Source organism: Diabrotica virgifera, chromosome 8 (assembly GCF_917563875.1).
Source record: "Diabrotica virgifera virgifera chromosome 8, PGI_DIABVI_V3a".
Classification (NCBI taxonomy): Eukaryota; Metazoa; Arthropoda; class Insecta; order Coleoptera; family Chrysomelidae; genus Diabrotica; species Diabrotica virgifera.
The window spans coordinates 203,039,449-203,059,904 of record NC_065450.1 but is presented as its reverse complement, the minus strand read 5'-3'; the positions used below and the strand labels follow the sequence as shown (position 1 = coordinate 203,059,904).

The 20,456-nt window shown below is 32.4% G+C and overlaps 1 protein-coding gene across 2 annotated transcripts in view; it reads left to right on the top strand.

Annotated features, from left to right (window-relative positions):
- The window catches only part of LOC114341250 (proteasome activator complex subunit 4), a 114,679-nt gene that overhangs the window by 13,398 nt on the left and 80,825 nt on the right, over positions 1-20,456 (top strand). For both annotated transcript variants that reach the window (XM_050659627.1, XM_050659628.1), the window contains 3 exons: positions 1,825-1,986; positions 7,504-7,927; positions 16,828-17,067. In XM_050659627.1, the coding sequence (XP_050515584.1) occupies positions 1,825-1,986; positions 7,504-7,927; positions 16,828-17,067 (826 nt within the window). The remainder of the gene's footprint in view (positions 1-1,824; positions 1,987-7,503; positions 7,928-16,827; positions 17,068-20,456) is intronic.

The window sequence follows — 20,456 nt, the reverse complement described above, 5'->3', positions numbered from 1 at the left end:
GCGATATTGAAATAGTTCAAACGACCCGTGATGTCACATAGTTTTACTATATGGTTATATTAAGGTATATTCTTCTTCTCCTTCTTTAGTTTATTGGCCTCCACCTACTCGGGTCTTTGGCCAGCTCATCGTCGCGGAATAAGGGAAACATATTTATATTCTAATGACATTTATCGTGTGTCATTGTAATAATATATACCAATTTGTTGAGATTGGAGTTTGATACAGTTTTTGAAGGAAAGGAAAGAAAGTTTACTATGGAAAATAAAACCATTTTGTAAAAGTACAAGTTTTCTATGAATAGTTCAAACGATCAAAAACACTTGTGACGTCACATAACTGTATTTTCTACTGACGTTTATAATGTCTAATTTAAAATTGTTGGTGCAGAATGTAAACACACAACCATATGACGTCACGGCGTAAAACTTTATATACTCTCATTACAATTCGAAATATTTTTACGTAAAATATACTTACCTATAAGTAAAACTCACAATTAGCAATAATCTATTTTTTCAAATAGTCCAACAACTTAGTTCTATTACACAAAAATATAATAAATTAATTATAAATAAACACTAACGAATTCTTAAAATAATACACTACTGCACTGAACAGAAATCGATACAGATAACAGAACAGATAAGAGAATCGTGCTGTTATACTTAGAAATCTGACGCAGGTTTGTTAAAATGACAGTGACTATTTCTGTAGGTTGCCTAATCAGTTATTAGTTATATGTTCCAATTTCTTGTTAGAGATAAAAAATTTTAGTACAGTGGAACCTCGATAACTCGGATTAATCGGGACCGCGGCCGATCCGGGTTATCGAAAATCCGGTTAGCCGGAGAGCATGGTAAAAATTAATAAAATACGGTATACTTATAGATAAAGTCCGTTATAATTAAAATAACATGAAATATATATGCACAGTACACATCTAACTTACCTATAGTTGTATAGAGTTTAGTATAGACAATATAGAGTATTGTTCATTTCTAGGTAAAAAAACTCAGTCAGTTTCGGTTGTGTCAATTTCGTCTGGTCTGCCATCGGAACGATGTTATGTGATTTAAGAACAGTGACTCTTTCATTGTTTAAAAGACCATTGTTTAATAAACAATTTTTTAAAAGACAGTTGAAAATAAATAAAGGAATAACAGGTGCCTGTTGTTTGACATAGCCGGAGATAATGAACGTCGCTCTGCCGCCGCCGCCGTGTGCATGAGTCATTTTTACTATCGTATAGTTCAAATTACACAAATACCCATTATCTCCCAAATATTATATTATGGCCGAAGGGAAGTTTTATCAATGAAACTAGATATTTTTAAGACATTCCAGAAGTGGCTACAGATAAAATGTTTTAACATAATACATTCATTTTTATTGTTGAAATGTTTTTCTGATGAAAATCGGTCCGGGTTAGCCGGACTTCGGGTTGTCGGGGGCCGACTTATCGAGGTTCCACTTTACATAGTTCCAATGTGACACAAAATCTGGGCATGAGATAAAAAAGTTTATTTGAAGAAAGTGTATTTTTTGTTCTTCATAGCGGCACAGGCTCGTTTTTTAATTTTATATTTAATTATAGAGTAATTTCCACATTCTAACATATTTCTCAAATTTAGCTCTGTACCGCCATTCTTTACTATATTACGAATATGCGTGTCAAATATCCCGACAAAATATTAAAAATTAAAGCCGCAATCTTGGACCGCGTTTTCCGTTTTTGATGACGCGCTACTGAAGCCTCTTAATGTAGTATCCTATCAGTTTTATAGTAACAAAAACAACTGTATTCTTTTCTTTTTTGAATAGAATTGGTCTACAAGATACCAGTTTGACTCTACAATACCTGTCGTGTTTGAGACCGAACATTATCATTCCTATGACGTTAGAAAAACTTTATTCATCGATGAATAGCCTGACGGAACCCCATAAGCTGACCTCTTCGATGATGGCTGTGATTGCCTGTGGAAGGTAAGCTTTTTAACCTTCTGCACACTTTGAAGACGCTCTTTCTTCGAAATATACTATTAATTCAGTCAAATTGTGATTTTGACTAGGAAAATTTTGGGGTAGTTTTGATTTCTTTCATTATATGTATATGTATTTTGGGGTGCTGAATCCGAATATGACGTTTGCGGGCAAAATTTCGTGACGCAACATTGAAAAAGTCTCGAAAAAAGCGAAACATTTCTGTTTTTTCCCGCTTTTTTGCTTAAATCTCGAAAACTTTTAACTTTTAGTAAATGGCCTGTTTACAGAAATTAAAGTACTTAAAATTCTCTACAAATACCACTATTTAGTTTTCTTTTCAGAAGAGCCGTTCGGTCTGAAGTACGACTTGAAAATGTACAATTTTCAGCGGTCTCTGCAAAGCCCACTTTTTAGGCGGGAGAAATGTTAAAGCAGCGCCGCTGACCGTGTACTTACCTACCTGCGCATCTGCGTTCCCTGTCATTTTGTTGTTTTTAACGATTTCTACAATTTGTGGTTAAGTGTGGTGTTAAAAATGGCTTCTGACGTGTATTTTATTTGTGATAAAATACTTAATAAATATGTCGAAAAGGTGACGATGGCGCAGGAAAAAGGTTTGAAAACATTTATCGAGTCATTTATTGAAGGAGCAAGAAGAGGAAGGATGATCATCATGTTCAACTAAGTAAAAAAACTACAGTTGAAGTTTATGAGAAATGTAAAAACTACAATGCTGTAAAAATGATAACCGCATTTGTGAAGAAAGTTGAGGAGGGTTCTACTGAACCACTTTTTAATTTAAAACTCATGTTTTATGTGCGATCTCGTCATAACATCTGAAAATATAGAACAGCAAAGAAAAAAGAAAATAAATCGCTATATGGTATATCAGATTCGAGTTTTAAAACTCAAAGAAACTGTTATGAAAAGAGCAGATAAGTTTTTAGAAGAAAATTACTAACTCATTCCCGAAACACTACGTACATTTATGGATAAAGTTGTATTTCATAAAAAACGTGGGGACTATGAATGATAACTGTATGTGTTGTAGCGGCAGTAAAGCCCAGATCATTCGTCTCACCAGTTCTTGTAGGATTGTCCGTGTTTTTCTACAAAATGTACGGCTCCAGAAAATTGGTTGATGTAGTTTCCTCTTTGAGGTTTTGTTCATCTTACACAGAAGCTGTTCGTCTGGAAGTGTCAGCAATCGCAGGCGATCCGCAGAAAATTGACCAGCCGTGCTTTACACAGCAGGTGTACGATAACGCTGATTTTAACGTACATACAATTGACGGATACCACACTTTTCACGTCACCCAAAGCCGGGTGGCATTTCTTGTATTGCACCAAAACATGCAGCAGCTATGATTATATGCTTCGTTGACTACCAAAAGCCATTTGATTGTCTAAGCTGGATAAATCTGTGGTCCATTTTAATAGAAATGGGCACACCAATGCACCTGGTGACACTTATTAAAAATCTGTACCAGTCCAATATAGCAACAGTACGACTAGATCAAAAGTTCTCAAACCAATTCAAGACCGAGAGAGGTGTTAGACAAGGATGCATGTTGTCACCTGACTTATTCAACATTTATGGTGAGCATGTCATGAGGATGGCTTTAGAAGGATGGGCCGGTGGAGTAACAGTAGCTGGTAGGAAAATCTCCAATTTAAGATTTGCTGATGACACTACACTTATAGCAGCAAATGAGCAAGAAATGTTTGATCTCCTGCGAAGAGTTGAATACGAAAGCAATAAAGTTGGTTTGAAAATCAATAAAGTTAATACAAAAATAATGGTGGTCGACACTATTCAACTGACTGATATGTTACAGGAATACCAAATAGTAAACACCGTTGTTTATCTCGGGTCTAGTATAACTAGTGTGACCAACTGGTCCGAAAAATCCGGGACATGGTCCGAATTACGAAGTTATGTCCCGGCGTCCCGGACAAGGCTTCCGGACCATCCGAATTTTCAACGTTTTGGTAAAATTTTATTTTAAAATTTTGAGAACTCTATCACTAATATAATATATATCTATCTATGAGAAATGTCTAAGAGTTCACTTCAAATTGAATTGGTGGGACGAAAAAAGGTTTGATTTTAAAAGGTTTTCTTCTAATTTTTAAGCAAATTAATTCGTTCGACAAATATATGATAGTAAGAATTAGGTAATCTACATAAAAATGTAGCTGTTTTCTTGTGGCATGTTTGACAATTATCTTTTTGATGGAATTAAGCCACAATTGGTTGTAATGATAATTACGTTTTAATATCAACTTAAATTTATGTTTGCATGAAAATCCAACATCAGTTGATTTTCTAATTTTTCCTTTTGAGAACCATTTCCGGATTGGAAGTCCAAACGGCAAAAAGTAACAAAAATGTAATTATCATTACAACCAATTGTGGCTTAATCCTATCAAAAATATCATTGTAAACATAATAAAAAAATGTTTAACATTCAATAAAATAATGATAATAAAGCTCTATATTAAAAAAAAATTACCTGATTTTCATTGAAAAGTCCCGGATTTCAGATATTTTTTTCAGCCTTGTCCCGAATTTTACTTAATTGGAGTTGGTCACACTAAGTATAACTGACGATGGTAACTATGAAGCAGAAGTTCGGAGACGTATTGGAATGGCAAAAAATGCAATGAGTCGCCTAACTAAAGTTTGGAAACACAGATCTATCTCTCAAAATATCAAGATGAGACTGGTGAATGCCCTTGTATTCTCAATATTTCCGCGCATATCTCAATAAGATGAAACCCGCGCCTAAGCTTTATGGAATTCAGACAGCTGTACTGCATTTTGTATTATAATTTGTTATGTTAATAATCATGATGTTTTAAGTTTTATTTTCTTAGAGTCCTATTTGTGATACTGAATTTGTACATTTTCGACCTTTTTTTTTTCTTTTTAATTTATTGTGCAGAATACTAGGAGAAATTTGTCAAATGATTCTAATAAAAAATAAGGTTTTGGAATGTAAAAAGTGGGTTTTGCAGAGACTGTTAAAAATTGCCAATTTTCAACTCACACTTTAGACCGAACGGTTCGTCTGAAAAAAAAAAACTAAATAGTGGTATTTGTAGAGAATTTTAAGTACTTTAATTTCTGTGAACAGGTGCGGGAGCACGCCAAATAGAATTCTATTTTAGTGACGTCACGTTGCCTAGCAACCGTCGATTCTCCCATTATGAAATTCTATTTTGTGACGTCAGCAAAATAGAATTCTATTTGGCGTGCTCTGGGCCCAGACCATTTACTAAAGGTTAAAAGTTTTCGAGATTTAAGGCCATGGGTACATAATTCGCAAATATTTTACGGCTATCCCTACCTTTTCTGTCTTTACATGGCAAATTACGTGTAGTAAAATTCACACTGGTATGGATATGTAAATATTACTAGAATGTCATTCTACTTGACATTGTCATAATTAACTTAAAGAGATGGCTTTTGAATGTTCTTGGATAACTGTTATTTGTATAATTGCAATTTTTCACTAACTATGTATTCAGTGATTGTAATAATTTATATGTACAACAAAAACTAATACTCAATCGAGAAAAGAGGAAAAGTGTTAAAGTGATTTTTTAATAATATATTGTTACTATGGAACGCTTACAATTTTGAACATCTTTAACAACAAAATACTTGGATCACAGAATATACAGTACGTAAATCGTTCAGCTGGATATAGGGAACATACATTGTATATATTTAGATACATAAATACATACATTGTATTATATTGAGATAATTGTGGCAACTGAGCTCTCTGGATGACAATATGGTTTTAGCATTAAGGGGCATTAACCCCAAAATTGACAAATCATTTCGACTGACACAAATAAACGTCAAAATATGACAGTGTAGCAGCTAAATATTTTTGGCCTAAGGGAATGGGAAAACTGTTTAGTTTTGAAATTAGTTTTTAAATAAAAAATATTTTAAAAATTAATGTAAAATTATTAACTGATTAATCATAAACTTTGTTTTTGATTTGTTTATGGACAGCCTTGCTTCAAAGCTCACTCAGTCTATTCATTCTAACAACTCTATTGCACCAAAAAGTCGTACTCGAACAGAAGCTTCAACTAACACAGGTTAGCGCAGTTGCCACAATTCTGTATATTCCCTATGCCCATCTGAACGATTTACGTACTGTATCTTGATGTACTCTCTGCTTGGATCTTCCATAAATAATACACAATAAATAACTTTTTATAAAGTTCACGTCTTAAATCAGTTATTTATCAAATACACTATATATCAATATTACTTAATCAACAAATCAAAATATTCACGATTCATGTCAAATATTTAAAATTGTCACTGATTGTCACTGTCTGACTGACAATATGCTGACAATATTCTATTCGACTGAGTGCGTTGTATGACAAAGATAGATTTGGAAAATATTATCACGGACATTGTGTTCATTTTTTTTTAATCCTGAAAAAACCAATAAATATTTTTGAAAAATTTAAACGCAGAATGAAAGACTAAATTATTACCGAGGCGAGGGCCGAAAGTCCCTTAGAATAAATAAAAAGTTTATTTTGAATGAGATATTTGAAATTAAAAATCTCACTAAATTTTCTCTTAGTTTTTCACCCCTGTAACTTATTAAGGGGTTACATAGGTCTTGCGGGTAAAAAAGTGACTTTTTAAAAAAATTATATCTCGAAAACTAAAAATTATTTTTATTTATAATTAGAACATGTAAAAGTATAGTACTTAAGGTACTCTCAAAAAAATTTTCAGCCAAAAATATTCATTTTTGTAGAGTTGACTGCAATTTTTCGATAACAGCCCTTTTTTGCGGTGGGCAGCATAACTAAGTCCAGTTTTATCTGAAATCAAAAAATCAATAAGTTTCTTGTAGTTTATACCTCTGGCTAGTGAATGAACGAAGGAATTTAAAAAAATGAAATTTGAAGATTTTACATAAGTTTAAACACATTTTCGACCCCAATTTTTCTCATTTTTTCAAAAATGACCGTTTTTAAAGTAGTTTTTTTTATAAAACAAAAACAACTTCACCTAATAAAAATTCCTTCGTCCATTCACTAGCCAGAGGTCACTTTTTTTAACCCGCAATACCTATGTAACCCTGTAACAAGACCCTTAAAATAAACATTATAGAAGTTCTCAGGGATTTCGGCCCTCGCTAATAACGTAATCTTTCATTCTGCGTTTAAATTTTTCAAAAATACTTATTAGTTTTCTCAGGATTAAAAAAAAATGAATCCCCATTTGAATATAATTGCAGCCGAAAATACGTACCGATCCCCTTAAGCAAAAAAGCGGGAAAAAGCAGAAATTTTTCGCGATTTTTTCAATGTTGCGTCACGAAATTTTGTGCGCAAACCTCATATTCGGATTCAGCACCCTAAAATACATGTAGAATAAAAGAAATCAGAACTACCCCAAAGTATTCCCACTAGGATGCTCCTAGAGTACAAATTGACTGAATTATATTTGGTTTTAACACATAGATATATGGTCCAGGGGAGCCGGAATAACTATCCTGAAGGGCCAACCCACATCATTCCCTTATTGATGGAGCTGCTTCCAGGTATCGACCCCAACGACGTTCGCAAATCGTATGTCACGTTCAATTTCATCGTGCACTTCGTCAATATGATCCCACTGATCGATTCGTCTAGCGCAAGTGCTCACCACGACTTGACCGAAGAGGAGCACATCGTTTGCGAGGCGACTGCTAACTTTGAAGACTTCGTTTTGCAGTTTTTCGACAAGCTGTGCGTCTGGATGGAGTCGAACAGTTTGGAGTTCATTCGCATGGAGCAGATCACTAGTAACGAGAGCGCTAGGAACAGAATTGAGACCATTTCGGAAAGCGCGTTGGGGTCTGTCGTCGGTGTCGTTTTGAACCAGTGTTCGCCTGATATTTTTAAGGTAGGTTGAATGATTTGCTAATGTTTGATGATTGCGAAAAGTGTATTAGTAAAATCAATTATTTATCAATAAGCACCACTTTGCCCTGCTTAGTAAAAACGTCCGATATACAATTTTCGTTTTTTTATAAGGTTATATTCCACTACTATTCGACATTTATCATCTTATTACTTAGGCCCGGTTTTTCAGTGACAGGTTAAAATTTTAGTTAGCTAACCTAGTTTAAATTTTAACCAATATTTTAACCCTCATAGCGTTTTTCAGTGCTTTAAACCAAGTTAAGAAAATCTCGGTTAACTAACCATTTTTTTTCTTCTGTTGGCAGCAGTAACTGTACGTGCGCATGTGCAATTCGAGAAATAATGATCAATTTGACAGAAAAATAAATAAAAAAACAATTTCATAACCAAATTAAAAAAAATTATTAATGCAATATCAAGTTCGGAATCTTTATTTAGTTCATAACGTCTACCTCGGTTTCATAACAGAAGAGAATTACAATTATTACTGGGACGATTTAGACTTTTTTGCCGATTTGGTTTGTCAAAGACCACACAGTATTATCACTATTTGAACAGATTTACCAGGAAATAAGGAGTCAAACTGTTTGGTAAATAATTATTTTGCTGTGTAGACAAATATAAAAATATCTTTTTAAAATATTACTAGGAATCATGCATTAAATCTAAATCCTGTTACAGTATGTGTAAATATAGGTTTCTGTTACAGTTATAATATATTTCCTTATAATTCCTTCCTATATAATAACGACAATAATTTATAATTTCGATAATAATATACATACATATAATAATTTCCTTATAATAATAAGGAGGTAATATAATCCTTCCCGCGATAAAAACAAAATAGCATAACCCAACTCCAACTAATCTCTTCTGTCAGGCAGTGCACCCATGCGCAAGCGTAACCGGAAAATTCGGAGTTAAACCATCTAAGGAGGATCGGTTAAAATCTTGGTTAACTTAAACGAGTTTAAGCTCCAACCTAGTACTGAAAAACTGATTAACCATGAATATTTCGGTGACCGAAAAATAAATAGGTTAACCCAGCACTGAAAAACCTACCGTTAGTCAGAAAGTCTTTTCTAAGACCTCAAATCGTACAAAAGCCTAAATTTGTTTGCCCTTTCTACAACTAACAGCCGTTGTGCTTAGAATAAACGTTCTATATGCTAACTACTTAGTTAAAGCGTCCTATCTGCATAAAAAATTGTGAAGATTGGACTTTTTGGCTAAGTAAGTCATGTTGAAATCATTCAACGGTGAAATTAATGTTGACCTATTGCTTATACAGTGTGTCTGCGTAACTTGGAACCATATGGGAAACTTTTTTAATATCAATTTTACGAAAAAAAGTTATTCTTTATAAAATACTCTGCATAGTCTAAAACCTAAGACGCAATCATCAGATATCAAATTTTATCAACAGTATACGAGGTAGATATGTCAAAAAATATGAATTTCGCTCAAGAGTAAAGTGCCTTTATATTTCACAATATCGAAAATTGTCATTGAGAAAAGTTCTTTGTAATTAAAAATTATGGTATAATCTGCACTTACACTCTTCTAATTGAAACATTTTTATTTCTGATAGCTCCGTTATTATTAATTTTACGAAAAAAGTTATTCTAGATAAAATTATAAGATATTAAATTTTGTCAATTTTATACGAGGTATATCAAAAAATATGAATTTCACTCAATAGTAAAGTACCTTTATTTTTCACAATAATGAAATTTGTTATTATAAAAAGTCGTTCTAGTTGAAATATTGTGAACTATAAAGGTATTTTACGAAAGCGAAATTTACTTGAGCGAAGTTTATATTTTTTGATATACCTCGTATGAAATTGAAAAAAATTGATATCTTATGATTGCATCTTAGTTTTTTGACTATTCGGACATTTTTATAAGGAATACCTTTTTTTCGCAGAACGAATAATAACGGATTTATCTTAAATAAAAATGATGTTGGGTATCCGTACTTTGAGGAAAATTAAAAAAAAATTTCAATTAGAAGAGTGTAAATGCATATTATAACATAATTTTTAATTAGAAACAACTTTTCTTAATACCAATTTTTGATATTGTAAAATGCACTTTACTCCTGAGCGAAATTCATATTTTTGGACCTACCTCGTATATTATTGATAAAATTTGATATCTGATGATTGAATCATAGGTTTTAGACTATGCAGAGCACTTTATGATCAATTTTTTTTTCGTAAAATTGATATTAAAAAAGTTTCCCATATGGTTCCAAGTTACGCAGACACACTGTATGAAATATAATATGACTATAAAAAATAGTGGGAAATTACTGTAACTCATATGAATACCCGAACACTTCTCATATAGATATTTGAAAAATAATTCGATGTAGATACAGTAGAACGTCGATAATCCAGACGTCAAAAATCCGGACCGTCAATAATCCGGATTTGTATCTAGCAAATATATCTGATTCTTTTAAAATAAATTAAGAACTTAGCTGCGAAAAACGAACCTCTACCGCAGTTCAAAAATATTTTACAAATTTTTTTAAAAGCCCAAATAGTGTCTGATGTTTTTACTATACACATGCTGCTATTATAAATTAATTACAATAGTGTTTAAACATAAAAAAAATGTTTTGATTAATTTCACCTCTAGACACTTTACTGTACAAGAGAAAACATAAAATTTTAAAACGTTTGTTGTACTTTAATGTGTATACTGGCCTTTTTTGAGGTAATTTCGATAATCCGAATAATTTGATAATCCGGATGGGGTCCGGTCCCAATTAATCCGGATTATTGACGTTCTACTGTAATAATTTTTGTTGATTTATTGAAATATAAAATACGTAACAAGTGGCCTCTTTTTTTCAATAAACTTATCGAATGAGACAATCGATGCTACTATAGTATGCTGTCTACCGTCGCGCTTCTATTATAGCTTGCGGTCTACCGAGGGATGCGGTGTATCAAGTTGTATTATATTACAATGCCGACAAAAAAATCTTTACAAAGTGAATAAAACGCATAAATCGCATAGCTAGAAATCGCAAATAATTATTATTTTAATTTTACGAATTAATATTTATATAATAATTTAATTTGTAATATCAATTTGCTATTTTAGTTGAGAACAAGCCACATAATTGGCTTATTATTAAGTATTATTATTAAAAAAAATAGTAGATTAATAATACTACAAAGTATTAATTTGTAAAATTAAAATAATAATTCTTCTGACTTAAGCGATTAAGTCATTTTATAAAGATTGTTTTTGTCCGTACTGTATACATGTGGGCTAATCACCATAATCCTTTCTCAGAAGGGTTTGCACAAAATAATGAAAGGCACTGTTGTAGGCGAAATGTATATTCCTAAGTACTAATAAACATTTATAACTACTATTATTTAGGGATATACAATAAAGTTTATGAAAATTTAGTTGCTTTACTTGTATGCAAATAACACCGTAATCTTTTCCCAGGGTATGTGCAAATATCAACCCCTATTTTCAAATAAAATGACCTGGTAAATTTACTTTCATTTCATTTTACATTTATTTTGCTCCCTAATGTTTATTACTTGTGAATAAATATTTTTTTATACAAGAGTTTTCTTGCATTTCGTTATTTTGTGCAAATCCTTCAGGTAGATCGCATGTAGATCGCACCCCCGATGTAGACCGCATACTATTAGCAGAGCCGTAAAATTTTAATTTTCATTTATATTTAAACCAAAAAAGTCCTATCTGAAAAATTAATAGTTCTCTAGATAACTTACAGTCGGAAAAATGAAAGAATACCCATGGACGATCACATCAATCACTTATTTTGTATTTGCTGTCTTTTTCTATAACAAACGGTTGTTATTCATAGAAAAAGACAGCAAATACAAAATAAGTGACTGATGTGATCGTTCATGGCTAATCTTGCATTTTTACGACTGTATACATTATTAATACTTAGTTAAAAAGTCCTATCTATCAAATGTCAAACTTGGTTGTTTTAGTGATTGTCGGTAAATGACAAAACAATTTAATCCTAACGAACTACTTATGTGTAAAAAAGCGGCAGTCTGCTTTTTAAAATGAGGATGGCACTGTATTAATTACAAATATGGCTTTTTCTGAATATTGCTAGTTAGGACGTTTTTACTTAGCTGGGCAGCACTATCCTCCACACTAACGTGATATCGCCGATTGTGTCATTTTAGACGTACAATCGAACATTTTTACTTTTTAAATGTCCCTACCAGAATATTCCACATTATTTTGACATTCTTCTTCTTTATGTAGCATGGCCTTTCACAACGTTGGTTGCCATCATAGTTATTTTAATTTTATTCATTGCCACTCTAAATAGCATGCTTGTTTCAATACCATACCAATCTCGCAAGTCCTTCAACCATGAAGCCTTTCTTTCTTTCTTCGTCTTGGACTGCGTTTGCATTTTCCCTTGCATATCTAGTAGCAACCTATATTTAGAACCTCCCATTACATGTCTGAAGTACACCAGATTTGTCTTCTTGATGCTTTTTATAATCTCAGTAATCTTGCTGAGACGTTCTAGTATTGTGGAGCTTCGAATGGTCTCCCCCTAAGAAATTTTTAAAATTGTTCTATAGCACCACATTTCGAAAGCCTCAATGTGATTTAGATCACTTTTATTCACTGTCCAAGACTCGACACCATAAAGTAAGACAGGTCACACGTAGCAGCGATGTAGGCGGATCCGCAATGCCATTTTTAAGTATCTGTTACATAATACCTTGGACACGCTTCTAAGGGAGCTCGCAAACCAAAGCAATATCCCTACATCGCATAACATAAATTGCAGAAAGATACGCACTGAGTGTCACATCTGGTTTTCGGTGAACGAAATTCCACCGAAAGTCACCGAAGATTCACCGAAAACCAGATGTGACATTCAGTGCGTATCTTTTCACAATGCATGCCACATGCGATGTAGGATATTGTTTCGGTATGCGAGCTCGCTAAAAGCGGCTATGGCCTGCTCCATTCTGGATCTAATCTCACCGTGACTCTCTGCGTTACAATTTAACTGATATCCAAGCTAAACTGATCAACTTAACCACGAAAATCAACTTAAAAGTGAATGACCAATTTTGGTGATTCTTTATGCATTCGTGGTTGCTGAATCTGAATATGAAGTTTATTTTAATCTAGAATTGGTGGAACTTGTTTAAATATCAAATTTTATACAATAATGCGAAATCAATTTTGATGATTTTTCAACTTGACCTCGCCTGTATCTTTGGTCGCTGTAAATATTTCCTTTTGAAAATTTTATTGTGTTATCTTTGAAGTATCTAGATAACAACGAGCTTTGTCCAAAATGTTTAAACAAATTAAAAGAAGAGTTGTTAATTTTTAAACATTTTGTCGTCAGATTTCGTTAGTTTCATGTTTACTTAAAAAAGTTGAGTGACATACTTTTTAGTTTATACCAAAAGCCCACACAGCAGTATAATATAATTCATGAAGATGTTTTATGGAAAATTTTAAGTCAAATTATGCAATAGGAAAAAAGTTATGTGACTTTATAAACAAGCGGCACACCCAAAAAAAAGCTTATTTCTCGAGATACTGTGTGGTGTGATGACCACAGTGTGATGAATGGCTAATTTTGGTCATACTGTATATTTTTGATGTTGCTGAATACGAAAATTTGGTTTATTTTGAATTTTACGTGGGGGAACATTGGCAAAATCGCAATTTTGCCCTAAAAATAAAAAAAAAAAACGAAATCACATTTTTCTGCCTTTAACTCGCTACAACTCTGTTCCATTTTAATATTTTTTTTCTGAAATTTTTACAGTATATATTTCTTACCTTTCTGAAGACAATGGTACACCTGTTTCAATCTTTCTGTGTTATTGTAATAAAAGTTATACAAGGAATATAATATTTTATAGAAAAAAAAATGGACCAACTTTTAATTTTAAGAAAAACGTGATTTCATTTTTTTTTTATTTTTAAGGTAAAATTGCGATTTTGACAATGTTCCTCCATCTAAAATTCAAAATAAATATCATTTTCGTTTTCAGCACCATCAAAAACATAAAGTAAGACCAAAATTAGCTATTCACCACACCGTGGTCAGTATCTCGAGAAATAAGCGTTTTTTTGGGGGAGTGCCACTCGTCTATAAAGTCACATAATTTTTGTCGTATTGCTTATTTTGACTTGAAATTTTCCATAAAACATCGTCATGAATTACATTATTCTGCTGTGTTGGATAAAATTATAACCTAAAAAGTTTGTCACTCAACTTTTTTAAGTAATCATGAAACTAACGAAATCTTGCGACAAAATGTTTAAAAATTAAAAACTCGTTTTAATTTGTTCCAACATTTTGGACAAAGCTCGTTGTTATCTAAATACATCAAAGATGACACAGTAAAATTTTCAAAAGGAAATAATTACCGCGACCAAAGATACAGGGAGGTAATTATGAAAAATCACTAAAATTGATTTTTCGCATTTTTGTATAAACTTTGATTTTTGAACATGTTCCACTAATTCTTGATAAAAATAAACTTCATATTCGGATTTAGCGACCTTGCAAATATAAAGAATGACTAAAATTTGCCATTCACCTATCATGGTCGCTTTTTCGATTTCTAAGCCTCAAATTAAAATTAAAAGCCACAACCTTAATCTGGAGATAAAAATAAGGCTCCTACGATGTTATATCTTATCTCAGTATTGTAATACGGAGTTGAATCCTGGACACTCACTGAAGCAATGGAGAAAAAACTTGAAGTCTTTGAGATGTGGCTATACAGGCGAATCCTAAGGATATCATGGACGGACAAGATAATGGACCAAGAGCTAGCAACTTCGGAAAAAAAATCATTTTAAGACGGCTGATTCTTTCATATATTGTTCCTTGTGCTTCCTCGAACACCGTACCGGCCATCTGGCTACTGATACAGGTTGCGTTCATTACTGCGCAGCACACTTGTATAGGTAAACATATCGAATTTAAAATTATTGTAAGACGAAAAATTTTTTTGTCATTACTTTTTAAACATTATTAGAAATATGAACTGTAATTGCCAGACATTTCTGTGGTTTAAAAAGTAATGACAAAAAAATTTTTCGTCCTAAAATAATTTAAATTCAATATACAGGGTGATTGATGAGTGTGATAAAGCTCAGTAGATCCGCTATAGTAATAGATAGCAATAAAAGTTAATAATAAAAATTGTGGCCAACTTTCAGCGCTTCACATTACGAAATTAGTTGTTCGATATCATAGTGGCAGACCAAACATGTTTTTTTAATGGAACACCCTATATTCTATTTTATATTCTAAATCCTCTTAACTTCCCCATCACAAAAATATAAAGGTTTGTTATGTTATATAGGGCTTTTACAAAGTTATAACCAATTTTGTATGAAAATCGTAACAAGTTCAGCTCCCTGTATAAATAACAAAAAAGGCACAACAGCGATGGTTTATTAGTGCCATATTTTTTTGTTGACTGTGAAAATTTTTAAGAATTGTTGATATTGCTAATTTTCCTTATATCGAATACAGGGTGTCAAAACGCAAGTACATTATTTTCTCAGAAATTTTAAATGGAACACCCTGTATTTTATATTACTATCGAAAAATATCATTACCGTACTTTAATTTTTGTATAATATTCCCTATGCCTAAATTTGTCAGTTTTCGAGATATTTTCATTTTTCAGAGCAAGTTATTAATTAGGGTGTTCTATTTAAAATTACTGTGAAAATAATGTACTTGCGTTTTGACTCTGACCCTGTATTCGATATAAAGAAAATTAGCAATATCAACCATTTTTATAAATTTTGACAATCAACAAAAAAATATGGCACCAATAAACCATTGCTGTTGTGCTTATTTTTATTTAGATAGGGAGCTGAACTTATTACGATTTTCATAGAACATTGGTTATAACTTTGTAAATACCCTGTATAACATAACAAACCTTTATATTTTTGTGATGGGGAAGTTAAGAAGATTTCGAATATAAAATAAAATACAGGGTGTTCCATTTAAAAAAACAAAAGTTTGGTCTGCCACTATGTTATCGAACACCCTGTAACATTCTAACTAATTTTGTAATGTGAAGTGCAAAGTTAGCTACAATTTTTGTTATTAACTTTTATTGCTTATAGCGGATCTACTAAGCTTTTTCACACTAATCAATCACCCTGATTTTGTGTTTACCTGTACAGGTGCGCTGCGCAGTAATGAACGCAACCTGTATCAGCAGCCAGATGGCCGGTACGGTGTTCGAGGAAGCATAGGGAACAATATATGAAAGAATCAGCCGTCTTAAAATGATTTCTCGAAAACGTCGCTAGCTCTTAGACCATAAGCAACGAGACCGTATTACGAAGAGTGGGCAAAGAAAGAGAGGTGATGTATACCATTAAAAGGAGAAAGTTAGAATATCTCGGACACATAATGAGAAACGGCACTAAATACAGATTACTGAAGGTAATCCTTCAAGGTAAAGTATTCGGAAAGCGAGGAATTGGGAGAAGAAGAATATCATGGTTAAAGAACCTGCGGAAATGGTTCTCCACAACAACAACTAATCTATTTAAAGCATCAGTTAATAAAATAATTATAGCCAGAATGATCGCCAATATTCGAAACGAATAGGCACTAAAAGAAGAAGCCTCAAATTAGGGTTGTGCCGCTCGCCTAACTCTATTGTTTATTTATTAGCAGTATTTTGGTTCTCCGTATGTTCAGATCTAGACCTGCTTCCTTCACTATGACATTAGAGTGGCCATTAGTGTGATAGTTATGCATTTTTTAAGAGTTTTTGTCCACCATGAGCGATTTTACTTGCCAATTTTTTATACGTTTGTTTCTTAGAGTGCCCTGAAGAAAATCTACAATTTCGTAACTAGTAAAATCATGGAAGTGCACGTTTCTGGAAAAATGTTGGCGATCTGTTGCCATTGTTTCGCCAAAGTCAACCCCAAGGAAACTCTGAAGCTGTTTTTACCGTACCTCTGTGATAGGATTGAAGAATTGCTGAACGAAAACCCTAATATCGTGAAGGAGGAACATATCGATGATGAGCTGTTGTACAATCTTCTTATGCTGTCTGAAGTAAGTATCATAAAGTGTTTGTAGATAATTTTTCATTGTCATGGATAAAATAGAAGTTTTCTTAACAATTATTAAGAAAACAAAACCATGTTGTATAATGTAATGTAATAAATCAATTCTCACATAATAGGTAACTTGCACATTTTTTTTATTACAGAAAATGTTCAGTTTTGTTTAAAAATGAGATTTCCAAAATTTCACGCTTCAAAAACTCGTAATAACTTACAAATATAAATTTAAAGTCTTCTGCGGTATAAAATAGTTCAAACGACCCGTGACGTCACAAAGTTTTTTTATATAGCTATTGTTGTTCTCATGATCATTTTTCAGTGCGTCACAGTTTTTCGATTTCTCTCTAATGCATTAAGTTAGATGAGACGGAAAAAGCCGTAGCTCCGTGATTAAACACAAAAATAATGCAGCATTACAATGGTTATATACATAAGATGTCTATTCCTAACCTACCTTTGATTCGTTGATATTTAGAATGCGCGTTTTTTCTAGCCAATCAAATACACGTATTACGAACATTTGACAAAAATTTCGTCCATTTTGGCCATTTTTTAGAAGTGTCAAAGAGTCAAGTGACGGTTATTATTCAGGTCAGTATTTTGTGTACCTGTCATTTTGAAATTTCGAATTCGACTTCATTTGTGTTTCACAACGTCTTTGTGCATTATTTTGTGTTTTGGTTTAGAATTTAGTTCGTTAAAAGTTAGTCATTGGCGTGAGGAGACTAAAGACATTCGATTTGTACCGAAGAGTGTTAAATACCTCATGAGTAGATAGAATAGCCAACGTGGAGGTAATGAGACTTACGCATAAGGAACGAGAACTAACAAATAAGAAGAAAACTGAGATATATGGGACATGTGATGAGAGATGTATATCTAATACTCCAGGTCATTATGCAAGAAAAAGATCCATAGTAAGGAGACGTAACTCATGGCTGAAGAACCTTAGGAACTGGTTTGGATGTAATAACAATGAATTATTTAGAGCCGCTGTTTCAGAAATAAAGATCTCTCTGATGATTGCTAACTTTTGAAGCGGAGACAGCACCTAGAGAAGAAGATAAAAACACAGTTTATGGACAGTTTTGTGTCATTTTTTAATGTTTCCATATTTATAAATTTAATTAACAATATTGTTTACTTTTTAATTTTATTCCCCTTTATAAAAAATACCTACATGTTAACATATTGTGTAAAAATCAAATCTACTAAATTACTAATTAGTTTAATTCCACAAGCTTTTCACCTATGGTTAAGTACAATTGTGGCATCTGTCAGATTCGTCAATAATTACATGAAATAAGTCTCGACACACCCAATACAGTATATGACGTCATAATTAATGACGCACTGAAAAATGATCATGAGAACAAGAATATGATTATCGTTATATTTAGGTATATTCTTCTTCTCCTTCTTTAGTTTATTGGCCTCCACCTACTTGGGTATTTGGCCAGCTCATCGGCACGGAATAAAAATATTTATATTCTAATGACATTTATCGTATGTCATTGTAATAATAGTCTAAGGGCCGGTTGTTCGAACGCTAATCAACAATGATCATTATCAAATAATTAATTACTGTCAATGTCAACTTTGTTTGGGTTGTTAAAAAGTCTGTGGAGTCTATAATCAATTAATATAGCAATAATGATTAACATAATTAATAATAAATCTCATAATTGTAATTAATTATGTTTTCAGCAACCCAAACAAAGTTGACATTGACAGTTTTGGTGACAGTAATTAAATATTTGATAATGATCATTGTTGATTAGCGTTCGAACAACCGGCCCTAAGAGCTAAAGCCGAAAAATCATCGTCATAAGTAATATGGAGTTTGGCATGTGAAATGTGTCTATTGTATATTGATAATTATGACCCCTTTCAGGCTGACACCTCAGTGGATACAGGAAGTAGCAATAATGGATGAAAGGGGAAAGTTAGTGTAGTCTTTAAAGGTTTTCACCTCCTATTTTGTTAAACCTCTATCGATTTGCATGAAAATTGGTGACTAGTTAGAAAACATCCCTCAGGAAATATAAATGATTTGGTGCCAACTTGTACTTTTACCCTGGTGGTGGATACCACCCCTCTCGGGGGTGAAAGCGATTTTATTAAAAATAACCCCACAAATCGATAGAGGGACAAGTTATAAGTAAAATTTGTTATATCATGTTATTAAAAGAAATCAATACTTACGAGTTATTAAAGATACTTTACTACGAGTTATTAAAGATCAAAGATTTGTCTGTTGAGCACATGCGTGAAGTTACGGATGATAAAAGAACATATAGTGCGGCCGATATGTGAAATAATTGCACATTTAATGATACAAGCATATAATTTGGACCACATATACTACACATATAAAGGTTCAAATTTAGATATGAGGCCATCTCAGATTTTGCCTTTTACAAAAATGGCGGGCGTTCAAAATGGCGGCTATACTTATGTGTTTAATAGTACCATAACTTTTAAACGAAAAGTCCGATCTCAACCAAATTTGGTATATAGATTTTTTGAAGTTATACTTCTTTACCGGCGATAGAGGGTAAATTTTTATATGGGAAAACCTAGCGACCGGGCGCATGCGCATTATAACTTTGTTCTGATTGGATGTTCAAATGACATGTCAAAAATTATTCAATATGGTGGCTGTGGCACAGCTGTAGTTAGATTATTTATGGTTGTTGCGTTTTAAAATTTGTGTGAAAAGAAACAACAAACAAAAGTTAGTTAATAGTTATACTGCCTTTTGAAATAGTTTTCATATACCTATATTTTTGGACTTTTGGACTATTTTGGACAAGGAAAACTCATTCTAATTTGGTAAGTACCTAGTTTTTATTATAATCATATTGTAATTATACATTTGGATTAGGTTGAAATACATACATTTATTTTCTCAAGAATGCGGATTTTAGAGAGAAATCCCAAATTAGGTTCGATTTTTATTTTTAAATTATGCTTTTTTGGCGTATATTTATTTATCTAGTAGGTATGTAATGCTTTGATTTACATACTTAATTTGATTACCAACAAAAGTTCTACCAATCTTCATCTAATATATTGTTTTCTTACTGTTTTGTTATATTTTTATATTTTCTTCCACAAAATTTAAACTACATAATTTTCAAAACAAGTGTCAAACAGTAAAACGTTCAGTTACCGTATTTTTCCACATGATAAATAATGTGCGATTGGACGAGTGAGTCTACGCTTCGATTACGAGTCAAAGCGGCACGAAATTCAAGGGTTCAATTCCCGATGCAAGTTTTATTTTTTTATTTTTTTATGCATATTATGATTGTAAGTATATTTGTTATATAATTTTTTTTTCAGCAAATGCGTATTTAAAATTTTTGCCAACAA